Source organism: Pelodiscus sinensis, chromosome 8 (genome assembly GCF_052426305.1).
Source record: "Pelodiscus sinensis isolate ZL-2025 chromosome 8, ASM5242630v1, whole genome shotgun sequence".
In the NCBI taxonomy this organism is placed as follows: domain Eukaryota; kingdom Metazoa; phylum Chordata; order Testudines; family Trionychidae; genus Pelodiscus; species Pelodiscus sinensis.
Genome location: NC_143059.1, coordinates 32172868 through 32200282, shown reverse-complemented (window position 1 = coordinate 32200282; position 27415 = coordinate 32172868). Strand labels below are relative to the sequence as shown.

General features: G+C 42.9%; 1 protein-coding gene across 3 annotated transcripts in view; it reads left to right on the top strand.

Moving 5' to 3' along the window:
- Positions 1 to 27415, top strand: part of MICU1 (mitochondrial calcium uptake 1) — a 224330-nt gene that overhangs the window by 19666 nt on the left and 177249 nt on the right. For 2 of the 3 annotated variants that reach the window (XM_075935002.2, XM_075935003.2), the window contains exon 2: positions 19383 to 19544. The exons of the other annotated variant lie outside the window; for it this stretch is intronic. In XM_075935002.2, the coding sequence (XP_075791117.2) occupies positions 19383 to 19544 (162 nt within the window). The remainder of the gene's footprint in view (positions 1 to 19382; positions 19545 to 27415) is intronic. 3 annotated transcript variants of the gene reach the window in all.

The window sequence follows — 27415 nt, the reverse complement described above, 5'->3', positions numbered from 1 at the left end:
CCTGCTCTTAAATATATCCAGAGATGGAGATTCCACAACCTCCCTTCCAGTGTTTAACCACTCTCACAGTTACGAAGTTTTTCCTAATGTCCAACCTAAACCTTCCTTGCTGAAGTTTAATCCCATTGTTTCTTGTCCTATCCTCTTTTAGCCTAATCCAGAGACTCAGCACATCTGTCTCCTATGTCCATCTCTACCTCGTCCAAGTATATACATTTTTAATATATAAGGCAACACCTCCTCCTTTTTTCCCTGCCTATCCTTCCTGAGTAAGCTGTACTCTTCTATACCAATATTCCAATCATTTATATTATCCCACCCATCTCTGTGATACGAATGATGTCATAATTGTGTTTATTTATTAGCACTTCCAGTTCTTCCTGCTTACTACCCATACTTCTTGTATTTGTATATAGTCATCTAAGATACTGATTTGATCTTGCCTCCTAGTTCTGCCTGGCCCCTCCTTTTTCTCTGCTATTATAGCCCACACTCCCTCCCATTTCTGATCCATATCCCAGGTCTCCCATGTTCTTCACTTACTTACCTGTGGGCTTTGATCACCTGCCTCCGTTGAACCCAATTTAAAGCCCTCCTCACTAGGTTAGACAGTCTGCATCCAAATACGGTCTTCCCCTTGAATCCCATCCCTACTTAGCAGTCCTTCTTGGAATAGCATCCCGTGGTCGAGGAACCCAAAGCCCTCTTCTCACTATCTTCTCAGCCAGGCATTTTCCTCCAGGATGCACCTGTCTCTGCCTGGGCCCCTATCATTGACAGGAAGGACTGAAGAGAGTATCACCTGCGCTCCAGACTCCTTCACCCTACTCCCAGAGCCCTGTAGTCACTCTCGATCTGTTCATTATCAGACCTTGCAGTATCATTAGTGCCCATATGGATGAGTAGCATGGGATAGTAGTTAAGAGGGCCAGATAATCCTCGACAGTGCCTCCATAACATCTCAGATATGGGCCCCCGGCCGACAGCATACCTCCCCAGATGACATGTCAGGGCGACAGATGGGTGCTTCCGTCCCCCTCAGAACACAGACTCAGACCACCACTACCCTACATTTCCTCTTTGCAGTGATGGCAGCAGACCTCCCAGCCTTGGGGGTACGAGGCTTCTCCTCCTCAGCTGTAGGGGGTGATTCCTTATCTCCTGTATCAAAAAGAGCATAACAGTTTCCCAGTACCACAGTGTGAGCAGGGTCTGCTGCTAGAAGTGTTCCCCCGAGCCATCGCCTCCTCCACCAGTGGTGAGTCAGCAGTCTTTAAGTTGGTTTGCTGATATTATTAAAATGCAGTATTTACGTGATTTCCACCCATATGACAGCACTTTTAAAGAGCAATTACAGTCCAGGAACTTAATTACTAAAACACATATCAACAGAAGAGCATTATATTGACTACTTTTTTTGTTTTGGCTCCCGGCCATGTGTTGACCCCACGTAAATCCAAACTGCACTTCAGGCTGCAAACAAACAGGCCCCAGGCAGCCCACGGGCCACATGGTGAGCAGCTCTGCTTTAGAGCCATAGGTTGCAGACCCCTGCTTCAGAGCCTAAAGAGAGTGGAGTTGAAGTGGTGGTTACAGTGCAAAATCAGGGTGATGGTAGTGACTAGAACAGGGGCTGAGGGCTGTGTGGGCAGCAGGGCCTGAAGGGGCCAACCATAGAGTAGAAGGTGCCGGCTAGGCACTGACATGGAGTTTGGTTGTTTGCTGTACTTGAGGCCAAAGCCCTATCATTGCTTGTGGTGCCACAGGGATCATGCCACGTGTTTGTATTGGTGCTAGAGATGGGGCAGTGGCTGCTTCTACTCCTTGGAACCCATGCTGATAATTGACTCCCTCACTCACTCCTTGGACAGCTCTGCCAGTCCTCATTTGCTGTTGCTGACGAGAGAGGGAATCGGTGACTGAAGAAATTTGTTCTAGACAGCTGTTTAATATGCATACAGCTAGAATTACTTCTGTGTGCAAGGTCAGTTAGTTGTAATTGCCAGGTTACTTAGATCTTACCCCCCATGATCTCACCTACCATGGTATTTACCCAAATGTACCCTCTAAGGATGAATCTCCTATGAAATGGCTATTGTATGTGCCCCAGATCCGTTCAGGATTGTCTAAATTTCCTTGCAGGCAAGCTCTTGGCTCCTGTTTTTCCTATAACATCTTAACACTTTCAAAGTTCCTGTGAGGCTGTATACATGCAAGACACTTTAATTAAAAAAAAAAAAAATCTTAACTATACAGGGGATTTCCACCATCAGTAGCTGACCACCAGTACTAATCTTTTAGCAGTGTCCCCAGTCTCAAAAGTTCAAAGGTTGTTTATTAGCTTCCTTCCCCAAGAACGTCTTAAAATGAGATTTTTTTTCAATGAGTGTTTGTTTTATTTCCCTTCTGTTTCTGGAACCTTCAGGGGCACTAAAATTGGGCATAAAATTGCACATTCAAGTTATTTGAATATCTGTCTGTGGGCTGTAAGGCTTTTGAAGTAACAGACTAATATGATGAATGGAGGCATTTCATATCTCAGTTGTTTGTCTAAAACAAGTCTCTGTTGTATGCTTTTAATGTTGTGGAAATTGCTTTTTTGAAACTAAAGGCTTGCATGCTACAAAATCTGAATAGCTCATGGGAGGTAGGCCTTCTCATTCTCTGACTGTGCTAAGGGTGATATGGTATATTCTGATGACTTTGTAAAAGCCAGAGTGCTTGGTGTAGGCTTCAGAATACTCCCAGTCAAAACACAATGCACTAAGTAATTAGGCCTATCCATGTTCTTGATTCTACAGAGAGCTTTATGTTAATGTTTTATAGCTCTTGTCTGAAAAAGTTTGATTATTCACATAATTTATAGCTGGAATGTCAAAATGCTGGGAGTTCGGCGTTGTAATTTAGTGAGGGACCTGTTTTCTTCCACTTGAATGCATAGCCAATCACTGACTCATAAAACTGAAGACACTTGCAGATTTTACAATTTAACTCTTGTTTTCAGATTCTGATAAGATTATCCAGAGTGTAGAAAATATCATAGAAACATCAAAGCATGGCTTCTGAACCTAGGAGTTACAAGGACACTTGTGGTGATAGGATTCCCATTTGCCTAAAAGGGAAAAGGTGCTAGCTAGATCACTGGGGGTTCTGGTGACTCTGGGACCTCATATTATCAGCTAGCAGAGGACATGTGGTGTGCATAAGGTTTTATAGGCATCTCCTGGTTTAGATAACTGCATAATAGTTGAACCAAGAGTGGTAGGTGATGTCTCTACCAAAAGCCAGTAGCTCACTGTTGTCATCCTCATTATGAACTATATGTACAGCTAATATTCAAAGAATATTGTATCTGTAATAATGTTGTTTTTACAGATCAATGTTATTAAGGTCTTAAGGCTAAGGCAGGTCAATAGGTAGGTGACTTTTCAGAAATGATCCTTTCAGGCAGGAGGGAAGACACTTGTCTGGCGATTTTGTATATTCTTCAGTGTATGCTTCACAAGGCATGCTTGTTGGCAGGGATATGCTTACCCATACGCAGAATATGCAGTTGCTTAGGGCTCCCAAAAATTTTGGGCATCAGTGATTTTTTTATGTCCACCCGATCACTCTGTTCTGTGGCTTTGCTTCCTTCAGAGAGGATCTAGTTAACGTAAAACTGAAAAAGCCTGAGAGACCTATTAGCAGAACACTGATCCTGTGAAAGAGCAATTCAAGTAATAATGAAGCCATTTAACAGGCATTGGGCAATCCTATGTGTACACAGTCTGTTTCTGAATTTATTGTATTAGTCTACAGGACCTTAGTTTTAAAGCAAAAAAGCAAACTTTAAACTATTTCATTAGTGCGTTGCTGTAGATTATAAAATCACATCTCTAAAAAAAATTGTGAACCCTCCCGCCTGGGACTGTCGTCAGTAATAGGGGCACCAGTTTAACAGTACTACCTAGGGTCCCATAAATCCTAAGGATGTCCCTGTCGGTCTGCATACTGAGACATGTAGACTGAGAGACTGTGAAGGCTACGCAAAAGAGGACATCTACAGGAATAAACAAATGAGTGGACTGTGTTGTTTATGAATCAAATCAAACAATAGGTCTTTCAATGAGAAAACAAGCTGACAGCATGAAAGAGGATCACACTTAACCTGGCTGTAAAGTGATAGAGTATTTTGGATGAACAGTACTGTAAGACTTGAGAGTATCTTGTTATCTAGATTTCTAGAATGAATGTTATGATTTTACTTTATATGTAACTATTTGTTTCCATCTAACAATTGAGATATGTATCTTAAAGTAATTTTTGTTTGATTTCCTCTGTTGCTGGGCTTTGGAGATCTTGTTTTTCCCATCCCTATCACTTGTTCACAAGTTTTGTTTTAGTCTAAATAGAAGCCAGAAAATATTTGGGAAGTGGGCAAGGGAACTCTCCTTGCTGGCTAAACACTGCTTTCCCTCTATTTTAAAATGGAAAAGGTCATCTGCAGAATTGCATATGGTAAATACTATGTAGTATTTACTAACACCACCTTAGATGATTAAAGCTAAAAATATCATTTTTATTACTCTGCATTTCTCTAAGTTTGGACATTGAAAATCAAATCCCTTTCAGTTTCTTTTTTGTAGTTGGATTTACTTTCTGATTGTTTGTGAAACAGTGTTTACATTCCTTCATCTTTTGCTTTTACTATTAAGTGGTGCAAAGATCAAGTACTATGAGAATAGCATTGCTTTAGCAAAAGAAGTGGCATCAATGATTGTTGCCCAAATTAGTTACGAAATTAATACACAGATTTTTTTTCTTTCTGAATGATCAGTAGTTGGATATTTTGGACACTTGGACTGTTTTCAAGAGGTATGTGACTGATCAGTGGATATGAACGTGAGAGCCAGTCAAAGCTATTGTATAGCATACTAAGAAATCTTGGAAGTTGCTTAATTTTTTACTTACGAAATCAGAAAATTAAAACCAATTAAAATGTGAAAAATAATTATCACGTACATGCCAAGTAGGAAAATAAATACCTATGCACCTTATTGATAACAGTTCAAAAACTGGACAAAAACAGGTTTCAGAGTTAACTGTCTACACTGTTTCATTCCCACATTAGATGTCGTCTCATGCTAAATGTATCCATTCAGTGATTGTTTCCTTTTAAATACTTTTAATTAAATAAACAATACTGGGAATTGTGTGATTATAGGAGACTTTAATCTCCCAGATATAGATTGAGGGGTAAGTGCTGCTAATAATGGTAGGACCCAGCTATTCCTGGATGTAATAACCAACAGATTTCTTTACCAAATAGTCACTTGACCAACAAGAGGAGGTACCATTTTAGATTTAGTATTGGTAAGCAGTTTTAGAAGAGCCCCTCGACCCCAGCTCAGAGGTTCCCTCCTGTACACTGAACTAGGGATGTAAGCGACTAGTCGACTATCTCATAGGCAAATGCTTATCAGACAGTCAAGTAGCGACTCAATGAGTCACTTCTCACCTCTTACTGCCTCTATCAGAGAGAGGCATAAGAATGGCCGTATTGGGTCAGACCAAAGGTCCATCTAGCCCAGTAGCCTGTCTGCCGACAGTAGCCAGCACCAGGTGGACTGAAGACAGTGATCAAGTGATTTGTCTCCTGCTATCCTTCTCCAGCCTCTGACAGAGTCCAGGGACACGATTTCTATCCCCTGGCTAATAGCCTTTTATGGATCTAACTTACATGAAATTATCTAGCTTCTCTTTAAACTCTATTATAGTCCTAGCCTTCACAGCCTCCTCTGGCAAGGAGTTCCACAGGTTGGCTACGTGCTGTGTGAAGAAGAACTTTCTTTTATTAGCTTTAAACCTGCTACCCGTTAACTTCATTTGGTGTCTTCTAGTTCTTCTATTATGGGAACTAATAAATAACTTCATACCACTCATGATTTTATCTACTTCTATCATATTCCCCCTCAGGCTCCTCTTTCCTAAACTGACAAGTCCCAGTTGCTTTAACTTCTCTTCATATGGGACCCATTCCAAACCCCTAATCATTTAGTTGCCCTTTTTTCTTAACTCTTTCTAAGGCCAAAATATCTTTTTTGAGGTGAGGAGACCACATCTGTACACAGTATTCAAGATGTGGGTGTACCATAGTTTTATACAGGGGCAGTAAGATATTCTGGGTCTTATTTTCTATCCCTTTCTTAATAATTCCTAAATTATTAAGGGTTAGGGGACAGGAGCTGGTTCCGCCCAGCATTGTCTCCAAGGTGCCTGCTTGCCCCCTTCTGCTCCACCCCCCCCACCTCTGTCAGAGGCAGCAGGGGAGATAGGGGATGCTGCTGCTCAGGCAGCAGCCTCTGTCCACGGCCAGCCCAGCCACTGCAAATTGAGGTTACTCTGGCACCAGCCCCTGTTGTTCATGGTGGATAGCTCTGTCCACCACCAGGGGCTGCTGGACTTATTGTGAGGCAGGACTGATCAGTCCCAGCTTGTGCTGATCACTACACCTCTACATTTTAAATGTGGTAAGAGCCCTGCGGTTCTTACTACATTTAAAATGCAGAGCTGCAGTGCGGGTGGCTCCGGAGCTGGCACGAGCCAGGACTGCTGAGTCCTGGCTCAAGTTGGCTCCTGGAGCTACCCTCACTGTGGCGCTGCAGAGCGACGCTTATCAACTAATCGTATAGTCAATACAAATTGTACCAACTATACAATTAGATAGTCACATTTTAACCATCCATACACTGAACCCCTCATCCCTCGTGCTTCCAGGCAGAGCCCTCACCCCATCCCGCTACCATCCTTTTTGCCTCAGTCTCATGAAAGTGGGTGAGGGTGGGGGAGAAAATGAGCGATTGGGGGGCGGGAAGGAGCATGGAGGGAGGGCTTTGGGGCAGGAGCGGGGCAAGGTTGTTGGGTTTTGTGAGAGTAGAAAGTTGACTAACTTTAATTGTTAATTGCCCCTCAGTTTTCTTTTCTCAAAACTAAATATTCCCAGTTTTTTCACCCTTTCATTATAGATCAGGTTTTCTAAATCCTTAATCGTTTTAATTTCTCTCTCCTGGACTTTCTCCCTAAATTGGTCCAGAATTGGACACAGTACTGCAGGTGGAGCCTCTTTGTTCCTGAGTAGAGTGGAACAGTTGCCTCCTGTGTCTTACTTACAACACTTCTATTAATACACCAAATTCATATTAGTCCGTTTTTGCAACTGTCACATAGGTGACTCTCATTCAGTTTATGGTTCACTATAACCTCTGCCCAGATCTTTTAAAACAGAATTACCATCTAGACAGTTACTCCCCAGTCTGTAGTTGTACACTTGATTTTTACCTTTCTAAGTGCTTTTTACTTGTCTTTATTTAATTTCAGCTTGTGGAATTCAGACTAATTCTTCAATTTGTCAAGGTCATTTTTAGTTTTAAATTTGTCCTCCAAAGTGCTTGAGACCCCTGACAACTTGATGTCATCTACAGATTTTATGAGCCTGTTCTATACTCCATTATTCAAGTCATTAATGGAAATATTGAATAATACTGAATCCAGAACTGACCCTGGCAGCACCGCATTAGGTATGCTCTCCCAACTTGACAGCAAATTGCTGATAACTGCTCTTTGAATTACGGTCTTTTAACTATTGTTCACCTATCTTATAGTAAATTCATTTAAACCACATTTTCCTGGTCTGCATATTATTTTCATAAGCAAAATTGTGTCAGAAACCTTAGTACTGCTTCCCCTCCATCCATTAGGTCTGTAATCCTATCAAAGAAGGAAATTAAATTGGTGTGGCGTGATTTGTCCTTGACAAACTGTCAGCCGACGGTCAGGGCAGTGAGTGGTGTGTATGTGTGTGTACTATACACGCGAGACTTCAACTGCTGAGACCGGGGTCCCTTGCAGTGGGCAACTTGGAAGAGGTTGATGGGTGCCCCAATAAGTGTACAGAGAGAGCTTATTACACTTCAGATTTCAGCTGCTAGAATTCCTAATTCCTTCGCAGCAGGCAGCCTCGGGGAGGCTGAGAAGCGCCCCAACGGATTTTGCCACCTGGGTGTGACACAAATCCAAATGCCCAAGCTCTCCCTATATCTGTCCCTTTATGACTGGCTGAAGTTCTTTTAAATTGTGCTTGGTTCTATTACAGCAACTGAAGGAGTCAGGTTAAAGCTTAAATAGTTACAGGTTTATTTGAGGAAGCTTATAAATCATATGGTTGCAATGGCTATTGTTCTATTTCTTAACTGCTGGCAAATATACATACATACATACATACACACATACATATATATATATATATATAATATATATATATATATATATATATATATAATCTTAAAAAAAATGGTTACAAGGAAAATAAAGATAGAAAATAGAAAATAATGGTACCAAATGACAGCTTAATCTTTAAAGAGCTCTATTCTATGCATGCACTAAAACAAAAGGACACATACAGGTACAATTTTTACCCCTTTCTGCGTCACTCGGTCCCAGCGTGTCAGGCCAGGATCGGTCCCTCAATTCCTCAGAAAGATGAAAATATGAGGTGGGCGTCCCCGTGGACCTCGGGAGGTCAAACACCTAACCCGACCAGCAGGTAAATGGTAGATTGACACTCAAAGTGACTGTGTGCTGGACCCATCTTATATACCCATTGGGTCACGTATTTTCTCTTTCTTATCTGTAATGCCAAATGATGCTGGTCTGTCTTTTGTGAGACCAGTTCTTACAAGGGAGTTGTGAACTTAATTTACACTTGTTAGAGAGAATTGAGATGATTACATTGGAAGTACTGGACATTTTTTTCTCAGTGGGAAATTCCTCTCCCAGGGACTGTGTGTGTTCGAATCAACATGGGTGCCAGCCGGGCACTTCTTGCAGCCTCGAGCTTAGCTTATTTCCTTAATCGTTACTCAGTCAGCAAAATTCGCATATCCTGATCTCGCATCAAAGCAGATCAAAGCTTAATGGCTATGCTGATTTTCTTATTGTTCCTTCTCTGCTCTGTATACAGACATCTCAGAGGGCAAGCAAGATTGTTTGAGATGGGGGGGCTGTCTGGCTACACAAACCTATACTGACTATTCCTTATAACTTTGCTAGCCTTCAGATGCTTGCAAATTAATTAATAATTTATTCCAGTTGTGGAGGGAAGGCTGACTGGACTATAATTCTCCATGTCCTCCTTGACCTTCCTTTTCGAACATAGGGATTATGCTTGCCCTTTTTCAGTCTGCTGGGACCTCTCCCATCCTCCAGGAGCTCTCAGAGAATATTACTAACTGCTCTGAGATTGCTTCATCTAGTTTCTGAAGTAACATTTGATTAATTTTATCAGGGCATGCTGATTTGAATACACTTCAGATGTGCTTCAGCATGGTCCATAATCTGCATGGCACGTTGAAACTTGGAGGGTGCCTTGTTGGTTCAGAAATAATGTATTTGTTTGGCATGGTAGATGAGACCCGGACACTTCTCCATTTCTCGGTTGGATGCAGACACATGAAGGCTGTGTCTACATTCTTTCAAGTAGGAATAAGAAATCCTCCGGAAAAGGCTTTATTTTCCAGAGAATCACATCTAGACTGGCGCTTTTTTCCGGCTTTTCCCCAAGCCGGAAAAAAGCGGCAGCCATGTTAATGCAAATGCTGAGGGGGATATTTAAATCCCCCGCGGATTTGCCTATTCCAACATGCTACATTAGCATCCCTTTTCCTGAAGGGATGCCAGTGTAGACGTAGCTGAAGTGAGCACATGTAGTCCATTGTGGCTTTGGCAGTTTCAGGCATTGAGAAGAGGGATATGTTGTCTGATCTGTTGAAAGGAAAGTTCTAGGTAGTCTTTGGATGTTTTAGTTCTCATACTGTGTCTGTATTTTGATGTATAGTTGGGAGGTTTGATGTTTGCTAATGCAGAAAACCACAGTAGAAGTGTAAATTTCCTTGATGATTCTCATGGTCTAATTTGATTGCTTATTCACAAGTTGGGTATGGACCTTTCTGGTCCACACAGGTACATGGTACTCAGCAATAGGGATGTCAATGTGTAGTCGACTATATGATTAATCAATAAGCCTAGGCTTATTGGTTAATCTTGTTGACTACAAGCATTTCCCCATCCCCTTGCTGCCTCTGTATCACAGACATCAAGGTGGGGGAAGTGGGAGCTGGTGCCTGTGAAGAGCTAGCTTTAAGCAGTTTCCTCACAAGCACTAGATCTGCCCCTCCCATCTCCCCTCTGATAGGGGGTCGTCCGGAGCTGATACACACGGGGAGCCAGCTTTCAAGCCAAGAGGTGCAGCATCTGGGACTGGGCACGAGCTGGGAATCAACTGATTCCCGGCTCATGCACAGTGCCTGCTACCCTCTGCTCCGTACGGAGATGGTGCTGGGAGGAACTAGCTTTTAAGCCGGCTCCTCCCAGCATTGGCTTCTGCTCCCCCCCCCCCTTACTGACTCAGAGGCAACAAGAGCAGAGGAATCAACTAGTCAAGGGACTAGTCGACTGATAAGCTTTTGTTCTGCATCCACAGAGCAGCCTCTGCCTGCAGCGAGCCTGGGCCCACCGCAGGCGGAGATTGTTTCGTGGAAGCAGCTCCTGTCTGCGGGCGATTTGAACTCCCTGTGGACAGAGGATGCTCTGCGTCCCACTTTGATCCCCTATAGACAGGGGCTGCTGCCGCCCTGCACTGCTGCCTCTGTATCAGCCCACTGGCTGCCAGATCCAGCCCCGGGACTATTGAATATTTGTGTAACCACTAAGATTTCAGGCAGTTACATAACCATTCAGTTACACAATAGCTAACATCCCTATTCAGCAACTGAATACACTAAGGCCAAGGCTGATATTCATAACACTTGGCCAGTTGATCCCAAGTTTCTTCCCACTTACAGGCAGTCCCCGGGTTACGTACAAGATAGGGACTGTAGGTTTGTTCTTAAGTTGAATCTGTATGTAAGTCAGAACTGGTGGTCAGTTTCAGCAGCGGCTGAATCTGGACGCCAGTTCCGACTTACATACAGATTCAACTTAAGAACCCCAAGTCAGCTGCTGCTGAAACTGATCAGCGGCTGATTCCAGGAAGCCCGGGGCAGAGCAACTCTGCCTCGGGCTTCCTGTAGTCAGCGCTGGTCAGTTTCAGCAGTGGCTGACTTGGGGACACCTGGGGCAGAGCAGCTGGGGTGCTGCTGGGTTGCTCCAGTAGCACCGCTCCTCGGCGCTACTGGACCAACCCGGCAGCACCCCAGCTGCTCTGCCCCAGGCGTCCTGATTCAGCCACTGCTGGTCAGTTTCAGCAGCGGCTGAATCAGGACGCTGCTGAAACTGACCAGCAGTGGCTGAATCAGGACACCTGGGGCAGAGCAGCTGGGGTGCTGCCGGGTTGGTCCAGTAGTGCCCAGAGTGGCGCTGCAGGACCAACCGGCAGCGCCCCAGCTGCTCTGCCCCAGGGTCCACAACAAAAGCCTGGTCTGCTGTGGGGGGGGCACACTAGCTGCGCTCCCCCCGCCCCCCAGCAGACCAGGAACACGGGGAGCAAAGCCGCAGTGGCAGTGGGGTGCCGCACCTTGGGACCCCGCCGCGGCTGCGGCTTTGCTCCTGGTGTCCCTGGTCTGCTGGGGACCGTCTCCAGCAGACCAGAGACACCAGGAGGCAAAGCTGCAGCCGCGGCGTGGTCCCGCGCCTCTGAGGCTTTGCCAGAGCAAAGCCTCGGAAGAGCGGGAACCCGCTGCGGCTGCAGCTTTGCTCCCGGTGCCCCTGGTCTGCTGGAGATGGTCCCCAGCAGACCAGAGGCACCGGGAGCAGCTTTTCTCGCCCCGGAGGTCGAGGTGGCGGGACCGCTGCCTGCGAGCTCTGGGGCGAGAGAGCCCCGTTCGTAAGTGCGGATCCGACGTAAGTCGGATCCGCGTAAGTCGGGGACTGCCTCTACTTCTGAATAATGTTAGTGGGAGTCTTCGTTTTAGAGCAGGGGTGGGCAAAATACAGCCTGCATGCTGAATTTGGCTTGCCAAACCACCGGATCTGGCTCATGGGAACCTCCATCAGGCTCCCTGCCTGCCCCGTTATTGCTTGGCACTCAGAACACTTCTCTGAATGCTGCAAGCCCAGTGGGAGAGGAAAAGAGATTTTGCACACTGTGTCCACTGTGAGCAAAATCCTTCAACTCCCATTGGCCAATTCCCTGCCAGTGCGAGCTGTCTGTTTGCAGGACAGGCAATGTGCGAAGCACTTAGGCTTTCTATGGGCTGGCAGTGTGCAGACTGAGCTAAACATGACTCCTGCAGCTGGTGCCAGGTGCGTGGAAGGCAGGACCTTGGCTGAGGAATCAGCTGAGTTGTTGTCTGTGAGCTGCCCAGGGAAGTGCCTGCCAGCCAGAGCCTGCCTCTGTCATCCCAGCCCCTCCCTTCCTCCAACCCTCTGCCCCTCATCTTCATCCCTATCCCTTTTAACCCAAACCCTCTGCACCCTTTCCTGCACTCTCATCCCCTCCCAGACACTACACCCTCTCCTGCACCCTAGTTCCCTACCCCAGGTCACAACCTCCTTCTTTCCCCTGTGTCCATTCCAGATCCCTTATCACAAACTCCTTTTTGCAGCCAACCTCAATCCCAAACCCTTGACCACTTAACAAATACAACCCTTGACCACTTAACAAATTCTTAGTGGCCCCGCATCAGAAATTATGGCCCACTCCTCTTATAGAGGCTACTTTCTTGAGGTGATCATGAAAGATCAATGGGTTATCAAGAATGACACTAAGATGTTGGCTGTGTGTCATAATGCACAGTTTCACCACAAAACTCGACAGAGTATTTGACTCTGTTGTCAAAGTGGAAAATAGAGAATATTGACTTGCCTGGATTTAGTCTCAGATCTCACTTTTGAAAGCAGTATTCCATTATTTTAAGGTCTGGTATAAGAGTCACTTCAAGACATGTGGGCCTGAGATGCAAGTGCCAAATCATCAGCACATGCAAACTTCTGAATTGCTCCATATCACTCCTGGAGACAGTACTGGGTCTTGTGGTGGTACATTATTCAGAATGTGAGAGTTTCTAGTTTGACCTCTGATGCATATGAATGTCACCCCTTCAGCCAGTAAACATAGTGTTCAGCAGCTTGAGAATCCCCACACAAGGGATAACTTTGATGAACTGAATTAGCATACCATATCCTTCAAAATTGTGTAATAGCTGCTGATACATTAAAGCAATGTTGGTCAAATCCAACCTCAGTGTTTGAATCAAGGACCTGGACCTGATTATAACAACTTCAGTGTGGTTGAAAACCAGCTTGCTCCTAGGATAGGTTGGTGTCCATAGTAGGCATGATTTAGATCAGAATCAGATGCTTTATCACCTTGTTTAGTGCTCAGGAAGGAGATTGCGTGTAGTGGGGGATTTAAAGTATGAAGGATGAAAGACAAATTGTTGTGGTTCTGTTTTAACTTGAACCACGGGGCAACTAACTAGGTACATATTTCCAGAATTCCAAAGGTCAGCTTTCTGTCTAAAGAATGCATTCTTGCTATGAGAAACATGTTTAGTGGTAAATATAAGATTTGTATGGAATCAGTTTTGTTCATAGAGCTGATATTTAATTACTGAGAAAATGCTACAACTCTTAGTCTTCCGCTAAGTTAGTTTATTTGGTTTTTCTGCTAGTGACAAAATATTCCTCTCTTGGGGTATGTCTAGACTACATTGTTTATTTGAAAAAACTGCCCTTTTTTAAATAAACTTCATCTGCAATTGCGTTCTTTCGAAATAAATCAAAAGAATGCAGAGGTTTTTATTTGTGACATGAGTAAACCTCAAATTATGAGGAAGAACGCCTTTTTCGAAAGAGCTCTTTTGTAAAAAGGCGTGTGTGGACATAGAACAGGGACATGTTTTGAAAGAAGAGGCAATCAAAAAAAGCACAGGTGCCCTGGTGGCTATTCTGTGAATAATAATCAGGGCTTTCTTTTGAGAGAGCGTCCATGCATTCTGGACCCTCTCTTTCAAAAAAGAAGATGGCTTTTTCTATCCGGTTTTGAGGTGTAGATGCTCTTTTTCAAAAGAAGCTTTTTCGAAAGACCTCTTTCAAAAAGCGTCTTTCAAAAGAAGCTTGCAGTCTAGACGTACCCTCCTGACAGTACAAGTAGCTGTAGTTGTCTTTTATCTACAAGAGATATATCTTTTGACCTAGGAAAATCCTTGAATTAAATGTAGACTTCAGTTGTACTTGTTGGGTCCTTCTGAACAGAGGTTTGGAGTAAATCCGTTGGGTTTATCTCCTCTAAATGCTAATAATGTGGCTGAGTCTTTTTTCCATTCAGCATAATAGTATCCTATGTTGATTTGTATTACAGAATAGGGATGTAAAACTTGAGTCCCAAAGGAGCAATTTTTAAAAAGGTAGATGTATCTGAAACTGAGTTAATGTGGGAAGTGTTTTGGTTTAGCATCTAGCTGATGCTGTCAGGCAAATTTATACTATGCTCTTTTGTATAAACATAACAGTTTATCAGTAACAGATTACTGTATGCAAGTGGGATAGTTCTGAAAAATTTAGGCATTGCAGAATTGCAGCCATAATGGTACATTAACATAAGGCTTCCTTCTCATTTCTCCCCAAACTTTCTTGATGGAAGGCTTAAGATCATTTTGTAATGATAGTGAAAAAAGTGACTATCTGGTGCCTGCTTTTTCACAGTTCTGTCTTATACAGTTGGAATGAGGGAGAGAGACCTAAATCAGGGGACAGAAAAATGGTGGATGACTTTTTAACTTGTTACTAATTTTTTAGAAAAAAATAGCACTTGTATAACTTCTCTGAGTTTGCATATGTAATGGCAACAGTTCCCAAGAGAAAGTAGGAATTTAAATGTGTGGGATGGAATCAGTTTGAATCTGAAATGAAGGCCATTCTTCTTTATGCAGTGCATGTGAAAGATTTGTGGAATGATACCTGATAGCCATTGTTGCATACAGTATTTCACTGAGGTTTTTATTATCAATTTAAAGGTTCTTTTTAAAAAGGAATATATAAAACAACATTAATGCCAAAATAGTTTACTTTCTGGCTGGTGTTTATAGATGAACATAAAATAACTATTCAGATTCAATGGTTAGAGGAAATACTAAATGTTATCGAAGTTGCCCATAAATCTGAATTTTAGGGGATAATTAGAATAACCTTTGTATCTTGAGCCACCTTGTTGCAGATCTGTGACCTAAGATGAGGAAATCACAGATGAATCTCACTGCTTGATTTCCCAATGAAGTTGCCTTCAAATCTGATGTTTGATATCAATAGTTTGAAAACCTTTGTCTGCACGTCTGACTGGCATTTGTCTTGCATATACCTTTTAAGATCATGTTACATAAATGGTTCCACATAATAATGTCACACACCCATCTCTGTATATCTGTTAAACTTCAGTTTTCACTTGATTCATCTGACGCAGCGAGGTCCAGCCCATGAAAGCGTATGCCCAAATAAAATTGTTAGTCTTTAAGGCTATGTCTAGAATATGCTGAAGTTTCGAAAGAGGATCTGAAAGAGGATTCTTCTGATCTCACTTTCAAAAGTGAAAGTAGTGGGACACAGGTTTTTTTTTTTTGTTTTTTTTTTTTTTTTTTGGGCAACCCCCCCCCCTTTTCAAAAAGCCGCTCTTCCTCAAAAAATGAGGTTTACGCAGCTTTTCAAAAAAGGGGGGGTTGCCTGAAAAAAGTCCCGACTACTTTCACTTTCAAAAGCTCCTCTTTCGAAAATGAGATCAGAAGAAGCTATGCAAATTCTTGCAGAATTTGCATATTCTTTCGAAAATTCAGCATAGTCTAGACGAGTCCTGTGGTGCCACAATATTCCTCGTTTCAGTCTACAAAGAATCCATTAATCCAAAGCTGTCTTTATCACACATCTGTTGAAGGCTGACTCTTTACATATAAAGTTGAAATGCCTCATGCTCCTTTTCAAAAGTCTGGGCAGTCTTGCCCATGACTTCATTTTATATCTCTTCTTCTAAAGCTTTGTCTTCTCCTCTCGTTCCCTGGGCTTCCATGGTCTACTGTAATCTGCATGGTTTCTCTTAACACTGCTCCATACAGCTGGAATGGCCTCCTTTATTCTATGCTGCTCCCTCAAATCTTCTCTTTATGAAAATCTACTCTGTCCTTGGTTTCTACACCAGTGCTGCCTATTCCTCCTCTCTTGCCACACCTCACTCTGTTTGAAAGAATCAGAAGTGACATGATTTGTTCATTATTTTTACTAACCCTCATCGCTCTCCTTTTGTTGTTTCATGTTTGTCTGATTTCAGACTAAACTATTTAGGCAGGAATTATATATTTTTACACTGGAAAAATGCCTTGCGTAGTTATGGTTTTATGTAAGTGTTTAAGAACAATATATTGCTTTCCCTCCTAAATTGATACCAGCAGTTGACATCTCAATATCCATAACTATATACTATGGTAATTTGAGAGGAAAAATAAATACATTTAAACTAACTCCGGCTTTTGGGACGTGTGTGTGTGTGTGTATGTGTGTGTGTGTGTGTGTGTGTGTGTGTGTGTGTGCGCGCCACAGTTAGAAAACATAAACAAAGCTCCAGCTATTCCCTGTGGGTCCTGCATTATTGGTGGATAGTGTTGGCTTCAGAGGCTCTCTGTGGCCCTCTACGCTGCCTTTTTCTTTTTACTAGAGGCAGGAACCACAGCCTACTGAGCCATACTTATCACAAGCTAGTTGATAAGTTTGGGGTAAAATCCCCTCTGGAGTTCTGATCTCCCTTCTAAAGGCAGAGGTTGAGATGTTGGAGGGAACCCGGCCTGCCCACTACTCTGGGTTCCAGCTCAGGGACCCTAAGGCCATGGCAACAGGCAGGGTTACTGCCACTCTGAATTTGGTAGCTTCTCCCTGGACCACGCCCCCAAGCTATCCCTCCCAATACCTTTCTTTTGGTACCTGTTTGTCAGTCCTATACCCACACAGCACTTCTTCCGTGCTGTCCTTCATTCTTTTCCTTCCCTGTTTCTTGCCTGGGGGAAGCCCTGTTAAAGTGGCACCACAGGCCTAAATTGGCTTCAGGTGTCTAATCAGCCTGTAGCTTCTAGCAAGCTCTAATTGACCCCAGGTGCCTGCCTGACTATGCTGTAGTTAGGTATTGGGCTTTCCTTTTTTCAGGGAAAAGAGAGCAGTTCACACAAGCCCCAGCTTCCTCCATCAGTGTGTGGCAGCCAGCTAATCTGGGTCTGTCTCACAACACAAAGATTTGTTTCTGCAAACTAGTCCTAATGTTTTCATTATTAGAAGCTTACAATTTAGAAAAGCTGCAGTGCTGGCCTATAGCACTGTATTGCTGCTTGTATTGTAAAACACTAATTAAGGAGTGGGCAATAATTTTTGACCGGGGGCCACTTCAGAAATTTTTGGGCCACCTTGGAAGGGGCGGGGCCTCTGGCAGAATGGGGAACCTGATTGGTCTGTGGGTGGGAGAGCACGTGAAGTCTCCGTACCACCCCCTGTCAAGTTCCCTATATGTGCTCTTGCTCCCAGCCTTCTGGCAAGTGGTGCTTAGAGTCAACCAACAGGATTGACTCTAAGTGCCGTGTGCTCCCCCATCCCTAGGCCCTGTTTAGCCTGGTGGTAGGGGAATGGCAGTACTGCTGCAGGCCAGATCAACCCACTTGGCAGGCCGGATCTGGCTCAGAGGCCCTTTTGCTCACCCCTGCGCTAATTGGATCTGCAGGTGCCATTTTGTACTGACTTCTGTGAGCTCCTCTCACTTTGTCTTGATCTTGAGTGGGTCAATAAACATTTGTGAAAAATGGTAGAGAATGTTAAAAGCTAAGGAGAAAAAATGAAATTGTTTTAAGAAATTATAAATTTCTCAACAGGTTTTCTCCCTGAAAATATGATAAAGGCCTTTTCATATTCTGAACTTTGATACATTAATCCATCAGGAGAGATTTTATAAGAGTGAATTATATCAGTAAGGATTTTTCTAAACACAACACTTTTATTCCGACGTGCCTTTTTTGAGCTTGCACGCTGTGGAAGTCATTTTTATTTGAAATGTTTCTATTTTTGTTGCTCTTCTCTTCTGTGGATGGTGTCTTGTTCTCAGATGCAACCTTTGAAGTTTATTGATTTTACTATTTTAATAACATTTAGATGGGTAGCTCAATTTTCCATTTTTCTCTGCACAACTATTTCTGTTCAGGGCAGTGAAGTAAGCGCACATTGTGTTTTAAAAGACATACTTGATGATGTATAATGTTTTAGAGCAGAGTCTGACGATTGAGCTCTGTAACCCCTTCTCCCCTGTCATTTCTAAAATATAACACAGAGCCTTCTAGCTTTTTCAAGAAATTAAAACTGTGTTAGTTTTTAGCTTGCCTTCTAAGATTGTGTCTTATGAAGAATGTGTTGTGTTAATTTATAGTGCTTGCTTCTACGGCCCATTTCCATCTGTAACATAATGGTAGTTGAAGAGAAAAGAACAGATATTTTCTCTTAATATATTAAATGTTTTGGAGAACTTAGAGTGAACAGTTCTGTAAGGAGAGTCAAATAGATGGCTGAATCGTGATTGCAAACTGTGTCAACTGGCCTTGTGCAAATTAGTAGTAACTGCAGTTAGAGAACCACTCAGTAAGTAACGTAGCCATAGCTCTCTGAAAGGGATAGTTTGTTTCAAAACAAATTATCACAGAAGATTTGTGGTAATATGTTCATTTTGTGTGCTTCATTTGTTTGTTAAAAATGAAGGGTGTATCTAGTTGGAGACTGCTTTTAGAGGCCTGCCTCCTCTCTTTCTTTGAAAATGACTGATGGGTGGATGAAAAAGGTTCCTAACAAAGGATCTCCATGAACTGATAAAATTGGGTAGAAAGGACAAACGTTTCTCAATCACCATTTCCAGTATAGTATTTAAAATTGTTTCCACTGATGTTGGTTTCATGGCTATTGTAATGGAACCCTCATCCTGATCAAGGACTCTAGGAGCCACTTTTACAGTAATACATATATTAAATAGCAACAGAATAACAAATTTCAACACTGATTCAGGGGGACTGTTGCTGACGTCCCTTGTCAGCCACAGGTCTGTTGCCTTAGTGTGAATACTTGTTGGAGGGAAGTGTCTCATGTTGCACTGCAGGGATTCCTTTGGTTGACTCAGGTGTGTCATTGACCGTTTCTCAAGAAGTCTTTGTCTTTCCTTTGCTGTAGTGACAGTCTTGCAAAGTGGTGGTCTTTGCAAATTGGTGGACTGGAATAAGGATGAGATTTGCAATTCTTGGGCTTGGAGGAAAGAAGGGGAAAGTAATGAAAAACTGTATTGCTTTTGTAATGTGGCACTTGCTGCAGTACTTAACAGTAGCAATTTATTTCCCTCACTTGATTAGGATGTTTCGCCTTCGAGTACTTGCCACTGTGGCAGGCCTAGGAGCTATTTCCCGAGGTTACCATGGAATGGCACATCTCACCAGAAGCAGGCAAAGACTTATGATGGCAGCTTTCATAGGAGCAACTGCAGCAACAGCAAGTGCAGGACTCCTATGGAAGAGGTAAGTGCTCTCAGGATTCATTCTTGTATAGAACTTCAACTTTCTGTTATTTTGGTGCTGAGTCTCACTCCCCCAGAAGAAAAAACGAGGAGTGAATTTTACCTTTATCATAAGAACAACCAAAGAGTAGGCAAGGCAGCATCACTGCCTTGAGTTCCAGTGTGTGGAGGGGAGCAGCTATTAAGTGGACATACATCAGGACCTCTTATCCTATATGCAGCAGAATAAGACTGAGGGTGTTTGGGACATTAGCAGAAGCTTGACTAGATTGTTTGATTACATGGATATACTGGACACAACTCCTTCAAGGTTTCCAAATGTTGTCACTCCTGTTCTAGCTACAGAAGGGCTGTGAAGCTGTCATGCCCTGCCTACTGGCTGGGAAGCAGTTGATGTATTTTGACAGAATATCTGAGTAATATATGGTGCTTTTATCTCTTGGGAAGTCTAGTGGAATATAAACTTATTTCATGAAACTTGATGATTCATAAAATATGAACTTGAAGCATATATAAAAAGCTCACTTTCTGCTTAGTTCTGAGAGATTTGTGTATCCTCTTGCATCATGTTAGATTTAATTTGAGTACTATGAGCTGAAAATGTATAGTGCAAACTGTAGTTGTAGCATGAAATACTTCCCTCTGCTCATGCTTCAGATGAGGCACTAAGGTTACTTTGTGACCAGTGTAAGACACCATGAAATTACATTTTCATAATACAGGTTGGACCTCCCTGGTCCAGCACCTCTGGGACCTGAGCAGTTCTGAACAAGGGAGTTTGCCAGACCAGGGGAACTCAGGCCTTCAGGTTCTCCTTCACTGCATCTGGCCTGTCTGCCTGGCTTTGCTGCCCCAAGCCCTGCTCCTAGGGCTCTGCTCCCAGCTGCCTGGCCCTGTTTCCAGCTGGGCTCCCCGTTCCTGGCTGCCTGGCCTTGTGAGCTGCTGGCCTGCCAGACTGGCTCTGCTCCAAGCCACACTGTCTTTGTGGCTGGGGCAATCTGGTTCAGGGGCTCTCTGATCTAGCAACACCCATGGTCTTGCCAGACTGTAGGTGTTGCTAGAGCAGAGAGGTTCATCCAGTAGTGAAGCGTGTGTAGGAATACTCAGTGTGTCAAAAAGTTAGCTTCCATTGACTCTATTTAGAGCATGGCACATAACCAAAGCAAGCAGTAAATATCCCTGAGCTTCCACTTGAATTAAATGTGAAAGCGGTGGGGAATCACTGTTATCACTGTATGTTCAGGCTCACTACAGTGCAAATACTGTGCTTAGTCAAAATGTGATAGCATCACTGAGAGCATATCTTCTTTTCACTTCTAATATTTAGGTATTATATAATTATCTTGTTTCCAACAAGGTGGGTTCACTTGCCTTTTTTTTTTTTGAAATATGGCAAGCTGTGAGAAGCAGTGATGTAATATCTCATAGTTGCTATCTACTATTTTTTGTTCTGGCGAAATGACCCTACTTATCATAAACATAAAAAGTTGTTCATTATTTTTGGTACTCCTATAAGTGGCAAAATTTAACCTCCTTGCTAAACGGTGTCAAGAACTAGGGAGAAAGTACCATGATTTGCACAGTCTCTTCTGATGTTACGTGTTGCAATTGATCCGTGTTTATACAGTGCCTTTCAACTTGAAGGATCCCAGAGTACTTTACAGACATTATAAAATCATGTTCTCAGTACTGAAGTGGAATGCTGCAGTCATTCTGTGTCCATAACAAAGATGATTGTACTGTTACTTATCTCCTTTTTGGATGGAGAAATGAATAGTCTCTCCTTTTAGAACTACATTGAGAATATTTTAGGTAGGCATAACATAATTATTTAAATTAGATTTTGGCTAGGACACAAGTTCACATCTCTGCTCCTGGGGAAAATGCCATTAAAATAAACAACCTGTCAGGTATTAAATTTTAAATCTTATTTGAATGATGACACTTCCAACGGTACACAGAGAGCTGACAAAATCACAAACATAACTGGTGTGACAGCATATGGACAACAGTGCAGTTTGGGGCTCAGGATTTCCTGAGTTCTAATAAACCTAGATATGCTGCTAATTTTTTTTCTTCCTCTGACAGTTTCTTAATTACCATAGACAGGTTATTGTTTATAAAGTCCTTTGACTATAAAATGTTAGATAAGCATCAAATATTCTATATATGTATTATTTTATATTTAATTAGATATGTGCTCATGGCATTAATGTAGCGTAGGGATGTCAACGTGTAGTCGACTATACAGTTAACTGATAAGCCTAGGCTTATCGGTTAATCTTGCCAACCACACATTTTCCCCTCCTCCCCTTGCTGCCTTTGTATCCGAGGCAGCAAGAGTGGGGGGGGGAGGGAGCGGGAGCCAGTGTCTGTGAGGAGCTAGCTTTAATTAGGCTCCCCACAGGCATCAGATCTGCCTGCCCCCACCCCCTTCAGCACTGCTGCCTCTGATAAAGAGGCAGTAGTGCGGAGGGTGAGGTGAGGGGGAGTAGGCTAGAGCCAATAAGTGCAGGGAGCCAGCTTTCAAGCCTGCTACCCATGCCTATCATCTTTGCCGACCCACTTCTGCCTCTCCCACTGCTGTCTCCTACAGAGGTGGAAGCGGGAAGCAGGATCTAATGCTGGCGGGGGAGCTGGTTTAAAAGCCAGTTCTCCCCAGCACTAGCTTCAGGGTGCCGCCTGCCTTTGCCCTGCGCTGCTGCCTCTGATACAGAGGCAGCAGAGTGAGGGAAGAGGGAGGCATGCTGAGAGTGCACTGGCTGCAGACCCCACCCCTGGAAACTATTGAATAGATGTGTAACAAATAAGATTTCATGTAGTTAACACAAATATTCAGTTACATGATAGCTATCATCCCTAATGTAGAGTAGGCCCATAACTCAGTGAGGGGAGAAAAATTGTACTAGTTAGCCTCCTGAAACTAGGATGGGAAGCAAGGGGCTTAAACTGCAGCAAGGAAGGTTTAGGTTGGACATTATTAAACACTTCCTGTCAGTTTGGTTAAGCACTGGAATAAATTGCCTAGGAAGGTTGTAGAATCTCTGTCACTGGAGGTTTTTAAGACCAGGGTACACCAGGAGTTTTCAAACTTTGGGTTGCGGCTTGTAAGGTTAAGCTGCTGGCTGGCTGCAAGACTCTTTGTTTACCTGAGCATCTGCAGTCATGGCTGCTCGCAGGTCCCAGTAGCCGTGATACACCATTCCCAGGCAGTGGGAACTGCTAGAAGTGGTGCAGACTTGGCCGCCACCACTTCCTTCAGCTCCTGTTATCCAGGAATGGTGAACCACGGCCACTGGGATCTGTGAGCAGCTGTACCTGTGGACACTCAAACAATGCATCTCGCAGCCAGCAGCTTACCCTTAAAAGCCGTGACCCAAAGTTTGAAAACCTCTGGGTTAGACAGCTGACAGGGATGGTGTAGAATAGTACATTGTCCTGCCTTGAGTGTCTGGACTAGAAGACTGCTCGTGATCCCTACCAGTCCTATGATTCTCTGTTGTTGTTTACTTGGCTGCTGAACCCAAGAAGTCACTTTATCTTTTCAATGACAAGTTGTTTTGGTGTAGAAAATAGCTTACATAGATGCGACAAAATACTAAACAGACTTAAATAATTCATTTTAACCTTGTGTTTTAAAAACAAAACAAAAAAAGAGAAAATAAACTGCCATGATGTTGTTTTTCAGTTTTTTGGGACAAATCCCAGGTGTGCTAATCTTACTGGTCATTTTCAGTTGAAGCACTTCACAGTTAAGGTTCTTTCTGGAGGCTTGGCAATTTCAAGAAATGAGTTCAGTTGAATGTATTGGAACAGGAACAGATGTAATGACAGCCTATGTTGTGCATAGTGTTGCATATTATACAATAACTACAACCAAACTACTTATAAATTATTATATAAATAAAATTTTAGTTGAAGGAACCAATAAGATTACAGAAGGTGGTGCTGTAGCAGCGGGAGTATGGATCACATCTTTCTCAAATCTAGGATTCCGAGAACAACACAAAAGATAAAAGGTTGAGATAACATGACCTATGAAGAAAACTTTTAAAAGCCATTTCCCCCCTGCCCTTCCAAGAAAGCATGTTTAATCTTGAAAAAAGAAGTCCTGTGGATGGAGTGGGGAAAATGAAGAAGACATTGATAGTTCTCAAAATACTTTACTTTAAAGTCGCCTAAGGAGAATTGTGATAAATGGTTTTCATGTCCTCTGATGGTTAATTTACAGCAAAGGGAGGTTTAGATTAGTTAAGAAAAACTGTGACACTATGGATAGTTAAGTAGTAAAATAGTTACCAAAGGAGGTTTTGGAATCCCTATCCTTGGAGGTTTTTAAGAACAGGTTAGATAGACGCCTGTCAGGGATGATCCTTCCTCTGGACAGAAGGATAGCCTATATGACCTTTTAAAGGCTCTTCCAGCCTTAAATGGCTATGGTTCTATATAAAATGTATGCAGTGGGATTCTTTTACAGTGGAAATTTTTTTCACAGAAGAATTTCACTCAAAAATAGTCTGTACATTACAGTTCATAGAAACAATTGAGGACTTGTCTTTTGTTATAGCCAAATTTATTTTTAATAAACAGTATACATATTAGGGATGTTCGAGTGTAAATGACTAACCATTTAACCAATAAGCAAATGCTAATTGGTTAACGGTGTTGATTACACTCAGCAAAGCCTCTTCCCTGGGGTCCAGGCAGGCAAGGACTGGCAGCCCTGCTGCTGGGGAGGAGGCTTTGCTGCGGGCTCTGTAGTTTAAAGCTACACGGTTACCCTATTATTCAATTTTTATCATCCCAAATACATATTAATACATAAGGACTTAAATTATGAAAGATTTAAGGAAACATCCTCGTAGATGGGAACAATAGTTGTTTTCAAAGTGATTCTTTGCATAAACTGTTTTGTTAGAGCAGTCAGCCTTCTGTAGGAATGATCTGATACAATGCTTGTTTCCTTCAATTAGTTAAGCAAATATGTTTTCATTGTTCTATGAAATCTTGGTGTGCTGCAAAGCTGAAGACTACTGGGGGGCCTGGATCTCTTTGAGTCTTTTTTATCTTCACAAAGAAGCATGCTGTCTTTGATGGAGTGTGACACTAATAGAGAGTGTGTGGTTTCTAGTGTTCTGATTAACTTTGAATGGTCTATTTTTGAAGTCAATGCACTTGATCATGAACTAAATGAGATGTCCCTCTGGGATCCTTGTCAGCAAAATGTCAGCTGTAAAGCCATTCTTAAAAAAAGATGACTATTTTTTAAAATTATGACACACACTATAGAACATATACATTGTAATATCTTGAAAGGTTTTTTAGAGCTCGGCCTGCTTCCTGCATTATCATGAAGATTTATTTAGTCTCCTAGGATAATGAAAAGCTATTTAAAGGTGTATCAGTGACTTGGTGCTACTGCCATGTAAGAGAATTCAGGTCTGGTAGTGACCGAAGGAAGATCTTATGCTTATCATACAACAGGAAAGTGGGGACCTTGAAGGTGGTGGTGTTCTCCTGTAGTAAATATGGAGATATACCTATCTCATAGAGCTGGAAGGGACCCTCATGACAGGACCAAGTACCATCCCGGATAGATTTGACCCAGATCCCTAAATGGCTCCCTCAAGGATTGAGCTCACAACCCTGGGTTTAGCAGGCCAATGCTCAAACTACTGAGCTGTCCCTTCTCTTAAGAATGGTGAAAAGAAGGGTATTTGACCTAGCATGCTTCCTAGTATTTGAAAGCTTTGCAACATTGAATCTTTGGAGATAGTCTTTGTGGACTATGGGAATTATTCCATGTTTACATAAGGCAAATAAGAAATAGGGTTGTGTTATAACTGGAATAAAGAAATTAATTCAATCATTTCAGGACCTCCAGCTAACTTCTTTCTTATGCTGAATTACTGCCTAGATGGGAAATGTAAGCAAATTGTTTTGGGATGTTTTTTGTTCAGTAGAGTTAGGTATTGCTTATACTTGGTTCCTGGACACCCCCTTCTTGCCATTACAAATATAGAGGACAAAATAAAAGCTATCCAAAGAGGTAATTAGAGATCAGGGATTTGAATGCATTGCCGAGGATTTAAATTTTTATGGATCAAGAAAAATAACAGACATGCTAGATAGGAGTAATCAAAGAGAAATTGCTGTTGATTTTATCTCTGAATCCTGTTGTGGGTTCTTCCTCTAGTAATCCTATTGGCTCTTGAGACAAAACATAGTCACTGAATATATCATAAGGCAGAGTAGCCTCATTTTTGTTAAAAATAGTTTCCTTAAACTACAGTACTAATTATTTATCTAATGTGCGTATTACTGTATCTAAGCTGTAGCCACAAAATTTTTCAAATGTCGCTATTTTAGTCAATTGGCTAACTTTTCAGATGAATCACAGATCATAACGGGGAAAAAGAAATACTTTTAAATGTCACATCATAGAAATGGAATGAGAGAGATGTCAAAAGCAGGACTAGTATCTCTGCTGTCTGCTAATTTTTAGGTTTGGCAGATACTGTATTTTTCTGTATCTGGCATAAAGCAGTAATTATTACTTCATTAATATTAAGCTTTCATTAGATATCCTAGTGCAGAAGAAATCCTGGAATTCAGGGCTTGAAAAATTTATTCATTCTACTACTGACAAATGGGAAACTATCTTGGTAAATAGGATGGAGCTTTACTAACTTTTTTCCCCTCAGAATTGAAATTTAACGTTTAAAAACAATCTTCTAGTCCTTATAATGGCAAACATCTTGACTGTGGGCTGCTGGCTGTCTGCCCCAGCCCAGGAAGAACTACTGTCTTTCCCAGAATCTATGTAGGGCCTTCCTTCAGGGCACACTTTGAAGAATAAAAGTAAGTCTCCCTAAGGAACTATTCCCCTGACCAAAGTAGCTTGCAGAGGCCCAAAGGCCTAGCCTCTTGCACTGCTCCCTGCTATTCCTGAACCAAGCAGCAATTTTCTTCCTTCCTTCCTGCAATTTTCCTCCTCAACTGAGCCTTTTGAGCCTGACCTGGTATTTGGAGGGACTTACAACCATGAATGCCAACCTCAGGTCAGACTCTCAAGCAGAGTAGAGACCCCAAATTGGTTTTGTATTCTATAATTGGATTTCACCAGTCCAGAAATGAGTGTGAACTCCTAAAACACTGTAACAGTCTTACCATGGAACCAGAGGCAATCTACTAGAGCATTCCAGTCTACTTGCAATCCAGACTAGCTAGACTTAGTGATAAATTGTCACTATACAGGCAGTCCCCGGGTTACGTACAAGATAGGGACTATAGGTTTGTTCTTAAGTTGAATCTGTATGTAAGTCGGAACTGGCGTCAGCCGCTGCTGAAACTGATCAGTTTCAACCGCGGCTGAATCTGGACGCCAGTTCTGACTTACATACAGATTCAACTTAAGAAACCCAGGCGTCCCCAAGTCAGTTGCTGCTGAAACTGATGAGCGACTGATTCCAGGAAGCCTGGGGCAGAGCAACTCTGCCTCGGGCTTCCTGTAGTCAGCCGCTGGTCAGTTTCAGCAGCGGCTGACTTGGGGACGCCTGGGGCAGAGCAGCTGGGGTGCTGCCGGGTTGGTCCGGAGCGGCGCTGCGGGACCAACCCGGCAGCCCCCACCTGCTCTACCCTAGGGGTAGGCAAGAAAAGCCTGGTCTGCTGGGGGGGAGGGCACTAGCTGCAGCCCCCCCCCCAGCAGACCAGGGAGACGGGGGTGGCAGGAGGCCCAAGTCCTCCACGGCTTTGCTCCGTCTCCCTGGTCTGCTGACCTGGGAGATGCGGAGCAAAGCCGCAGAGCACGCGGGCAGCGGGACAGTGCAGGCGCGCCGCGGCTGTCCCACTGCTGGTGTGCTCCGAGGCTTT